This window comes from Rhinopithecus bieti, unplaced genomic scaffold (genome assembly GCF_001698545.2).
Source record: "Rhinopithecus bieti isolate Rb0 unplaced genomic scaffold, ASM169854v2 scaffold_5341, whole genome shotgun sequence".
Classification (NCBI taxonomy): Eukaryota; Metazoa; Chordata; class Mammalia; order Primates; family Cercopithecidae; genus Rhinopithecus; species Rhinopithecus bieti.
In genome coordinates, this window is record NW_016804835.1 from 1,364,774 (window position 1) to 1,377,215 (window position 12,442).

At 37.1% G+C, this 12,442-nt stretch overlaps 1 protein-coding gene across 1 annotated transcript in view; it reads right to left on the reverse strand.

Moving 5' to 3' along the window:
• Nucleotides 1–12,442, reverse strand: part of BIRC6 (baculoviral IAP repeat containing 6) — a 265,256-nt gene that overhangs the window by 213,124 nt on the left and 39,690 nt on the right. Inside the window, 4 exon segments of the mRNA XM_017870639.1 lie at nt 1,370–1,428; nt 6,666–6,826; nt 6,905–7,127; nt 12,265–12,347. Coding sequence (XP_017726128.1) covers nt 1,370–1,428; nt 6,666–6,826; nt 6,905–7,127; nt 12,265–12,347 — 526 coding nt within the window.

Below are 12,442 nucleotides of genomic sequence, written 5' to 3' on the forward strand. Positions count from 1 at the left end.
AGTTTTTTGTATTTTTTTTTTTTTTTTTTTAGTAGAGGCGGGGTTTCACTGTGTTCGCCAGGATGGTCTCGATCTCCTGAACTTGTGATCCGCCCGTCTCGGCCTCCCAAAGTGCTGGGATTACAGGCTTGAGCCACCGCGCCCGGCCTTATTTGGTGATTTTTTTGTTCATTGCTAAGAACTGCTTCAAAAGACTGCTAAGGATTAACCCAAAATTGTCCAGTGTTCCATTTAGTGACTTTCAAAAAAATGTGATGACAAATTAGAATTTAAAGACTATTTACTACCAAATGTTAACTATAATTTTTGTGAACTGTACTACACAAAACCATTCCTCTTCTAAAAAGATTTAAGTTACATATGTACGTAGCACACAGCATCTGACATTGAACAATAGCCACAAGTTAGTAACAGTCACTTTTTAAAAACACTGGCTACTTCCCACTGCGCTTTATATGCACTTACCTTATCTAATTCTTTTTTTTTTTTTTTTTTTTTTGAGAGGGAGTTTCTCTCTTATTGCCCAGGGTGGAGTGCAATGGCGATCTCAGCTCACTGCAATCTCTGCCTCCCAGGTTCAAGCGATTCTCCTGCCTCAGCCTCCTGAGTAGCTGGAATAGGTACACGCCACCACGCCCAGCTAACTGTTTTTTATTTTTAGTAGAGACAGGGTTTCACCATGTTGGCCAGGCTGGTCTCAAACTCCTGACCTCAGGTGATCCACCCACAGTGGTCTCCCAAAGTGCTGGGATTACCGACATGAGCCACCAAGCCCGGCCTAATTCTTAAAACTCTAACAGACTTTAATATCGCTATGCCATATATCAGAAGTGCAATCAGACTATATTAAGTAGAAGAGTTAGGATTTAAATTCTGACATAGTAAAACTATTTTGAAGCATATTAGCTTTTCCTACAAAATAACATTAAAATATGAAGTATATTATTTTGCCCTAATATTTTATAAGCTAGTAAGGCATTTTACTTGATATTTTAATGTCTATAATTTCATACAATAAAATGTAGTTCTGTATTCACCTATATGAATAAAGAGCTTTAAACACTACTTTTAGTTAACAGAATACATTATACAAATAAAAGATTTAATTACCTGACATGTGACAAAAATTTAATGTAACTATCCACTTTAATTCCTTTGGCTCAAATAGGTACCATTTAAACTTTAAATATGGAACACTATGTACATACTACTAATTTGAGATCTCTGACACACAATATTTCAGTCTTCTGTGTATACTAGCAAAAATTTAGAGTTAGCATTAAGTAAGAGACTCAGAATTAAGTGGTAGTTAGCTGTATATACAACTGTGTAAAGAATTTTAATACATTATCTAATACTTTTTACATACCTGTCACAGAATCTGATCTGGAATGCTCTTCACTGTCTGAATCCTCCAGTAAATCATCACTTAAATCAAAAGACAGAGTAAACAATTTGAATTTCCAAAAAAGTATATATCATATGAGCAAGCAAAGAAAAAAGAACAGTTGTTTTTTGAGTTTTTTTGAGACAAGGTCTCACTCTGTCACCCAGGCTGGAGTACAGTGGCAGGAAAACAGCTCACTGCAGCCCTGACCTCCTCCTGGCCTCAAGCAATCCTTCCGCCTCAGCCTCCCAAGTAAGTGGGACCATAGGCACACGCCACTATGCCCAGCTACTTTTTTTTCAATTTTTGCAGAGATGGGGTCTCACCATATTGCCCAGGCTGGTCTTGAACCTTTGGGCTCATGCAATCTTCCCACCTCTATCTCTCAAAGTGCTGGGATTACAGGCATGAGCCACTATGCCTGGCCTGAAAGTACAGTGTTAAAATCACTACTACATATCTCAAACATAAAAAACAATTAAAATTGGCTTAAATGAGATATAAAGAGTAGTTTGATAACATAACTGATGAACAACACTGACAAAAATCTTCTTAAATCATTGTCTAACTGAAATAGGGTGTGCAAACCTCTAAGAATCTATAATAACATCTGTAGGAATTTGAAGACTACTGTGTGACTAAGGACAGCTTGGGCAAACAAAAAAATAAAAGACAGCAGCAGCTAATAAAATCAAGCACCAGCTTGCAGTAGTAAAACGTTACAAACTATTCTATTACTGAATTCAGGACAGCCTAAAACCAGACATAATAGTTGTATAAGCACGTGTGTATGTTTGTGTGCTCACATGTACATAAAATTTTATTTTTGTTTTATATTTTGTTTTGGAGAGGCTAAGAACTCCTTTACATACAGAAGACAGGGGGTCATCAGGACAAGACAAAGTCTTGTCTCGATCTCCTGACCTTGTGATCCACCCACCTCAGCCTCTCAAAGTGCTGGGATTACAAGCACAAGTCACCGCGCCTGGCCTATAATGTTATTTTAGACATAATATAAATTGGCATTCTGCATTGAAAATGCTTAAGGATATTACTGCACTCCAAGGCAATGTTTGAAATATTTTGGGGCAGCTAAGTGGAAATTCACTTCTATATTTTGAAAAGTTTCTCTGTTTTAGTTTTGTCAGGTGATATAGTCGCCCATAAACCAATTTAGTGCTATAATTTACAAAAGCAAAAAATGTAAAAAAGTTTAATATCAGCTGCTAATTCATTAGTCTCATTGGCTGGTTTCAGAGAAATAGGGTAAGTATAAAAACAAATCCAAAGAATAAATATTAATAATTGGGAATTATCAAAATGAGTAAGTGTAAAACGAATCCAAAGAATATTAATAATTGAGAATTATCAAAATGAAGAAGTCCAAACCAAGAAAATACAATAGGTTTTAAGTATAGAATGGCTGTTACAGTAACAAAAATAAATAACCAAGTATTAACCTGTTGTACTAAGATGAACAATTAAAATTAAGTAGTAGTATGTTTTAAAGGAATTCAGGTGTCTTGATATTTCAAAGAGGGCTGCCAGATAAAAGCCTTAAATTAGCAAAGAATGTTTTATTCTGAAAGTTTTCAAAAATACAATCAGGGAACAGGCACAGTGACTCACACCTGTAATCCCGGCACTTTGGGAGGGCAAGGAGGGAGGACTGCTTGAGCCCAGGAATTCAAGACCAGCCTGGGCAACATAGTGAGACCCCATCTCCACAAAAAAAAAAAAAAAAAAAATTAGCTGGGCATGGTGGCACATGTCTTTAGTCCCAGCTACTTATAAGGCTGAGGTAGAAGGATGACTTGAGCCTAGGAGGTAAAGCCCAGGTGACAGAGCAAGATCTTGTTTCAAGAAAAAAAAAAAATTGTAAAATCACATTCTTTTAAAATATTTTGTGACAAAAATATTCTCAAACTATTACATCACAAATTATACGGCTAAGGCCAGGCACAGCGGCTCACATCTATAATCCCAGCACTCTGGGAGGATGAAGCAGGCAGATCACGTGAGGCCAGGAGTTTGAGACCAGCCTGGCCAACATGGTGAAATCCGTCTCCACTAAAAATACAAAATTTACCCGGGCATGGTGGCGCGGGCCAGTCCCAGCTACTCAGGAGACTGAGGTATGAGAACTGAACGTGGGAGGCAGAGACTGCAGTGAACCAGGATCGCACCACTGCACTCCAGCATGGGCGACAGAGTGAGACTCCCTCAAAAAAAAAAAAAAGAAAAAAATTATATGAACAAAATAACTAAATTGTACACTCACATGAATTTTATGGTTTGAAAAATTACACTTCAGGCCGGGCACGGTGGCTCAAGCCTGTAATCCCAGCACTTTGGGAGGCCGAGACGGGCGGATCACGAGGTCAGGAGATCGAGACCATCCTGGCTAACATGGTGAAACCCCGTCTCTACTAAAAAATACAAAACTAGCCAGGCGAGGTGGCGGGCGCTTGTAGTCCCAGCTACTCGGGAGGCTGAGGCAGGAGAATGGCATAAACCCGGGAGGCAGAGCTTGCAGTGAGCTGAGATCCGGCCACTGCACTGCAGCCTGGGCGACAAAGAGAGACTCCGTCTCAAAAAAAAAAAAAAAAAAAAAGAAGAAGAAGAAAAATTACACTTCAATAAAACTTTTTTAAAAATCACATGCGGCTGGGCACAGTGGCTCACGCCTGTAATCCCAGCACTTTGGGAGGCCAAGGTGGGTGGATCACCTGAGGTCCGGAGTTTGAGAACAGCCTGGCCAACATGGAGAAACCCTGTCTCTACTAAAAATACAAAAAATTAGCCAGGAGTAGTGGCAGGCACCTGTAGTCCCAGCTACTCATGAGGCTAAGGCAGAAGAATCGTTTGAACCCGGGAGGCAGAGGTCGCGGTGAGCCGAGATCGTACCACTGCACTCTAACCTGGGCAACAGGGTGAGGCTCTGTCTCAAAAAAAAAACAAAAAACAAACAACAACAACAACAAAAAAAAAACATGCATTTTAAAAAGAAACTAGAATACATATAAATGTTACTATAATTCCATAGTGTGATTATGACTACTCTGTGATTATGACTACTCTGTATTTCATCAATTTCCATTCCTGCATTTTCCCATTTTCCTGCAATAAGCATGCACTATTTACGTAATAGGCACTGTATTTACTAAAGCCTTCTACATTTTGCAAAACATTTACAAAGCAATACACATGCAAAATAAATATTACAGTTAAAGTAAAAATGTTTAGTTAAGATTGTATGTTTCTGAAAACTAGACATACTAGTAAGGGTACCTTGGTTTATAGCAATCCCATAAACAATTTCATTTACATTCAAGAAATTTTACCAATCTGACCTGAATCATCTAGAACAAAATCTTAATTCATTAAAATGTATTACCAAATCTTCCTTAATTCAGAAAACAAATATTGTCTTCTAAGAAAAAATGGTCAAAAACAATTCCTCATTCCCTCAATGTAAATAACAAAGAAAATAAATTTTACAAAACGATTCTAAGCAAGCTATACTGCTAATTACTTTAAACTTCTTGGATAAGCTTAGATTTTTTCCAATTAATGTATTATTCTTCAAGCTAATGAAACCCACATAGTATATTTTATAACCAAATATATTAGATCTTGTGCCACATGAAGTCAGAGGTAGTATGGCTCATTATATTCACTATCAATTCCAACAGGACTGCTTCTACTTCTTGGGGAGGGGAAGTGCAGATAGGAGGCGTAAGGTTAGGGATGAAGTTTCACCTCTTCAGCTTCCTCCTACCACATTAACTTAATGTTTTTGTATGATTTGTTTAAGACTTTCTTCAGAGAAAACCGACCTTCAACCCTAGATTACACATTTCTTAAAAGCAAGTAGAGATTACCTCAACTCAAGCACGTTACCCCATATAATGTTGAGGAGTATTTCCACTAGTAATACAGAATACATGTTTATCTAAAATGTACCTTTTACCTGGGAGGCTGTGACTATATGTGTGTGGGTATATGTAATCCTAGAAGTATATTTTGATTCAATTTTTAATCCCCAAATTACAAAACCTCAAGACAAAGTTCAAATTAAAGTAAGAGCCTAGAAGGACATATAAATTTCATTATCTTCTATTACTTTTCCACTAACTTCTAAGAAATCAGAGAAATCAAGCATGCTTAATATCTAGTCCTACTGGCAAAATATGGTCAGAAACTCAGACAACAGTTAAGCTGCTTTCCCATTAAGCTTTCACAGAGATTTATATTAATAAAACAACCACAAGGCTTTATTCAATGTTATTACCAAGAGGAACTAGATAGAATACATATATTGTAAATTTCCACTAATTCCATTAATGAAATAACTTCCATTAATAAAATTTTACATTACTCCTTAATGAAAGTACATCCCACCAAAGAGGTTGTGAAGGAAAATGATAAATCACTGACTACAGAGTAACACCCATCACATAACAGTAACATAAGGAGCCCCTGGAAGTGAAATGGCAGATATTCTCAGTCTATCAAGACATCTGATCACAGTTAAATAGCTCCATTTCACATGGCTGCCTAGAGAATCTTTTTCCCCCCACCTACACAATCTTACTAGCCCAGTTCAGTCAAAACCGTAGTGGTTCTTAGGAAACAACTAAGTGAAGGAGGGTGATACTTAGACTCTCCCACCCCACCTACATCAGATGCAGCACAAAAATCAGGAATCTCTCAGAGAAGTTGAGTGAAGGAGAATCCAGAACAGCAATTTTACCAAAATATTTCTCTAGCAATAATTATGGTACCTCAACTCACTGTTGACTACTGGTACACTGTTTTAAACAATTAGATCCTCTTACTTCACCTCAGGTTATTCCATTATTATTATTCATTAGCACTGCCATAATTTGAGGGGCTAATGAAAAAAGGGAAACTGAAATCATCTACTTCAACTGCTCTATGAAAAAGATTTAGTAGAAGGTGAAACTGCAGTATAATTTCATTTCATTATTTAGACTTTTCAATGTGACTTGTCATGATCTATTGTTCAACGTGGCAATAATTTCCAATTGACATAGATTGTGATAGAATGTTAAGTATATTTTATAAACTATGCTGTTTCTGAAGATTTTTCTTCAAGAATCACAGATTTCAGATTTCTAACCAAACATTTACTCTCTGATCTCTTAACTGCATAACTTTTTTCCCTCCTCTTTAATTATTAGAACTATGAGAATATAAAATTTAGGAAAACATGTTAACATCTATTAAATACTACTAAAACAAACTCACATACCTATCTCCTTCCAATTTTGGTATATCTGAGCAACTAGAGGAGTCCTCCAGCCACGCCAAAGTTGGTCTCCTTGAATCAACTCCTGAGCTTGGGTCTCCTGACAGAATAAGCTGTTGTACAATTGCTGGATCATAGGCATTAATTTCAAACTTTAAGTGCACCTAAACAAATGAAAAGCCTAAGTTTACAACTGATTTTTTTTTCAGTTACTAATTTGTTACTTCAAAATTCAAACATACCTTCATAAGTTTGGAAACATCCCATATGCAGATCTTCCCTCGTTTAGTTGCAGCAGCTAGAAAATGAGGGCAGCTCCCCGACCCAAAGCAAGATATTCTGTCAGTTCCATCCGTACAAGGAAACTGTGCAGGACTTGTTGCAAGAGTGACTGACAACGGCACATTCTGTGTGTGCTCACCTTTCACAAATGGGCAGTTTGGGGAATGTCTTTCGTGTTCAGACCTTTACACAGATTAAGAAAGGAAAAGTTTACTAAAAATAAAGCAATTCAGTTTGTACATTAAAACAGAACTCCAGGATCATCATCTTTTTTTATCTGAACTTAAACTATTCATCATTAAAGACTTAATATAACCAAATCATTCAATATTATGAAGATCACTCTAACATGTTCACCATTTATAATATTCACACATTCAATATTCCAAACATTTAACAATAGCAGTTGTTACTCACTTTAACTGATTATAAAGTCAATCTCAGACAAAACTGAGAAACTAATACTATAGTGTAAGTAATGCTATATTACATACTACAAAATTGTTTAAACTTCTGTTATTTCCTCACACTGGTTTCCTACAGCTTTGAATGACTAACTACTATGTTTCAATTTAAAATTCTCCGTATCTATCAGGGGCCACAACTATCAATAATATACAGTTGAAACTCAATAAATGCCACTCATAACACAAAAGGTTATTTTACTAAATATTTTACTACACTATTTTACTAAAAGTTTTTTAGTAAAGATCTGAAAGCAGAAAGATCTCTAGTATGAATAAAATAATATAAATTAAGAACACAAATATACCTTATGTATTCACTATACAATCAAATCAGACAAATAACTTTTAAATAAAATTTATTTCCTAAGAGCCTTAGGAATGTAAAGTTAATAAATTATACACTACTTCTTTCAAATAAATGCTTACTGAACAAAAAGAAATGTTAAATTAAAAACGTAACAAGTTTAAGAAATATAAAACACAGGCTGGGCACAGCGGCTCAACCTGTAATCCCAGCACTTCAGGGGCCAAGGTGGTTGGATCCTTGAGGCCAGGAGATTGAGACCAGCCTAGGCAACATAGTGGGACCTCATTGCTACAAAAAATAAAAATAAAAATAATTAGGTGGGTGTGATAGCATGTGCCTGTAGTCCCAGCTACTCGGGAGACTCAGGTAGGAGGATCCCTTGAGCCTGGGAGTTCAAGGCTGCAGTGAGCTACGATCGTGCCACTGCACTCCGGCCTGAGCGACAGAGCAAGTCCCTGGTCTCTAAAAAATAAAAAATTTAAAAATTTAAATTAAAATATTAAATAAAATACTAGGACCTCAGATCAAGACTGGTATAATGACCCAAATATTGTAAGCAGGATCAACTTAGCACCTATCTGCTCAACTTTATGCTTCCTTTATATTTCTTTCTGGTTATTCCTTATTTTTATTTCTATTAGCTATAATTATAAGGCATTAGAAATGTCAGGATCCTGCTACCAAAACAAGAACCCATGAGCCAGGCATGATGGTAAAGCATACAGTCCCAGTCAGTCAGGAGGCTGAGGCAGGAGGACTGCTTAAGCCCAAGAATATGAGGCTGCAGTAAGCCGTGATCACACCTGTGTATAGCCATTGCACTTCAGCCTGGACAATATATCAAGACTTCGTATCTAAAAAATAAAATAGGCTGGGCGTGGTGGCTCACGCCTGTAATCCCACCACTTTGGGAGGCCAAGGTGGATGCATCACTTGAGGTCAGTAGTTCCAGACCAGCCTGGCCAACATGGGGAAACCCCATTGCTACTAAAAATACATATATTAGCTGGGCGTGGTGGCGCACACCTGTAGTCCCAGCTACTTGGGAAACTGAGACACGAGACTCTCTTGAACCTGGGAGGCAGGGGTTGCAGTGAACCGAGATCACGCCACCGCACTCCAGTCTGGGCGACAAAGTAAGACCGCATCTCCAAAAGAATAAATAAATAAATAAATAATAAAATAAAATTTAAAAAATAAATGTTTCTTAAAGAACCATTGTTTTTAACTCATTGTTTTATTTCCATGTCAAAGAAAGAACTTTACACATAAAACGTGCTACTCCATACAATGTATGTATTTCTTTTTACCATGCACCTACAACTTACACATATAAATCCATATATAAATCCTGGGCAGTTTTTAATATGCAGATGTCTTTCCTAATCCTTTTACAGTACATCTCCAAGCAAATGACATTTGGGCCAGGTTCCCTCCCAGCTAAATCTAGTGTACTTTACCACTTTCCATCTCTCTCTTTTCCTGAGTTTTAACTTTTCAATAAAATTTTATTTATACAAGTTACACATGGCTATATAAAATAAAGCTAAAGACCCACATCAATTTTAAAATCTAATCCCAGTAATTTCCAATCCCACCTCCAGGACACCACCATTATAAATTTAAGTGATACATTTCTAAAATATTTTTTATAAGTTTACATACATAAATGTACATATAGATGTGGAAGTATGTGTGAAAAAAATTTTTAAATAAAATACAGGGTTTTAAATTGTTAAACAACTGGTGTCAATGTACATGACATATATATTTTATCATGTATTCAATCACCAATCATTCTATTAATACAAAAGATTTCTTGATACAATAACATATCTGAAAGTTACTGAGGGTGATTAACAGAGATCTTACTGTTGATTCCCCTTAACTGTTGGACCACAGTCTATTATATGAATATACCACATTCTACTGGGCTATTCCCCTCCTGATGGGCATTTAAAAGGATTTGATTTTTAACTGCAGTGACCATCCACTTTATGCCTCTGTGCATACAAGAGCAATTAACTCCCTAGGATAGGTAATAGAAGTGGAAATGCTAGTTACCAGGGTATGGTCTATTTTTTTGTGTTTTTAACTTCAACCTCCCTCCAAAGGAACTCTATCTAAACTCGCAGTCAAAATATTGACTCCCATTCGCCCTTTCAAATTTTTCCTTTCCCCCTTACCATTCAGAAGGTACCTAGGCTCCCCAGCCTCCATCAATCCTCTTTCCTCCTACCCATTTGGAGGACTTGCCCCAGGCCTTCAGAGACCCCATCAACTTCTTGAGTGTTTGAGGAATCCCAAATGCTGGTGCAAAGAAGAGGTAGAATCCCTGAATCCCTGGCCATGTCAAGAAAACATGGGTTTTTAACAGCCCAAGTTGGAAATTTTAATCAACTTTCCATAAAAAATATTTACAAAGAAGATAACATTTGATAATATTGCACAATTTTCAGGTATAGGTTAAATAACTTTTGAGGATTGGCATAGGGACCTAAAATATATATATTAAAATGGTTTATATATATATATATGTATATATAAAGATGGCTTCTATGGGGAAAGACAATTCCAAACAGAAACTCAAATTGAAAACTGTTCATACAGTAGGCCCCGGTCCCCCTCTCATCCACAGCATCACTCTTTTTTTTTTTTTTTTGAGATGGAGTTTCACTCTTGTCGCCCAAGCTGGAGTGCAATGGTACAATCTCGGCTCACTGCAACCTCCGCCTCCCCAGTTCAAGCGATTCTCCTGCCTCACCCTCCCGAGTAGCTGGGATTACAGGTGTGTGCCACCATGCCCAGATAATTTATTGTATTTTTAGTAGAGACAGGGTTTCACCATGTTAGCCAGGCTGGTCTTGAACTCTTGACCTCAGGTGATCCACCCGCCTCGGCCTCCCAAAGTGCTGGGATTATAGATGTGAGCCACCATGCCTGGCCCACAGCTTCACCCTCTATGGTTTCAGTTACTCATGGTCAACCATGGTCCCAAAATAGATGAGTACAGTACAATAAGATATTTTGAGAGAGAGAAATACAGACAGACTGACCACAGTCACAGAATTTTTATTACACTATATTGTTAAAATTGTTCAATGTTAGGACGGGCACAGTGGCTTACACCTGTAATCCCAGCACTTCGGGAGGCCAAAGCGGGCAATCACCGGAGTTCAGGAGTTGGAGACCAACCTGGCAAACATGGCAAAACCCCATCTCTACTAAAAATAGAAAAATTAGCCAGGCGTGGCGGCACACGCCTGTAATCCCAGCTACTCAGGAGGCTGAGGCAGGAGAACTGCCTGAACCCAGGAGGTAGAGGTTGCAGTGAGCCAAGATTGTACCACTACACTCCAGTCTGGGCAACAGAGCAAGACTCCATCTGAAGAAAAAAAAATTGTTCAATTTTATTAGTTATTGTTATTAATCTCTTTCTGTGCTTAATTTATGAATTATACTTTATCATAGGTTATGGATGAATAGGGAAAAAATATAGTATGTATATGGTTCAGTACTATCTGCTGTTTCAGGTATCCAATGGGTCCTGGAATGTATGCCCTGCAAACAAGGGGGACTACTGTATTCAACTCTCTGCCTGCAGATAGATACAACTTGAATTTTTCATACAGATTGGAACTTGAATTTTCCAATCTGAACTCTACAGGTACACTGCAATATGTTTTAGCAAGTTTGCCCCACGCACATCAGGTGATTTAACATTCAGAGACTTCAAACTAATTTTAATACAAAGCAAGCAACATATCCTAAAACCAAAACCTGGTTCTATCACTTACTAGCCATATGCCCCTTCAGCAAATTTTATTCTCTTCATTTTAAAATGGGATAGTAACTCCTATCTCACAGAGTACCTATAAATGTTAAACTGGAGAATATTCATAGTTCCCTCCTATAAAATGGAGATTACAATAGTACCTACTTCACAGGGAAACATGAGAATTAAATGATTTAAAAATATATAAAGTATTCAGAATGGTACCTAGTATACCATCTTATATAAAATTTGCTCTAACAATGTACTATTATTTCTATTAATAAGACCTCAGAATAGTTATTTGTGAACATGAAGTTTCAATACATGATCTCTAATGTTAAAACCAGGTTCTAAAATTTCATGCACTAAAATTCAGAGATATCAAAGACTCCCTAAAATTCCTTCAAAATTAGAAACGTATACTATAAGGCTCTCTTCATGGATTCCCTATTGACAACCTGCTCTCAACAGACCAAGATTCAACTGCTAAAGCTCATGCTGAGGTTCACTTTACCATAGCTTTCTGGTTTTCAGTTAGAGCGTGGTTCTATTGTTTGGTACTTCCCTCATGTACAAATTTTAGAAAGTCAAACTTAACAGACACTGTATGCCAAGTGGTGTGACAGAGTATAGACAGGGCTACCTCATTCTCAGGACAATGACAAAAAAATAGGTGGCAAAAGGCAAAAAATTATAAGCAGAAAAGTAAAATTTAGAAGCATATTTACATGACTGACTTAGCCTATTATGTCCAGAAACATCACGACTCACCAAGGTTCATCAGTAGGTTCCCAACAAACGAGGCATACACTACAAGTAAAACACATGGCTCTATCGTCTCCAGATGAGGCAGGCTGCAAAATTATAAAGAATAGAGGCAGAAAGGGTAAATCATTATTAAAATAGCTTTATAACAAAAGTGGTTTTTTTTTTTTTTTTTTTTTTTTTT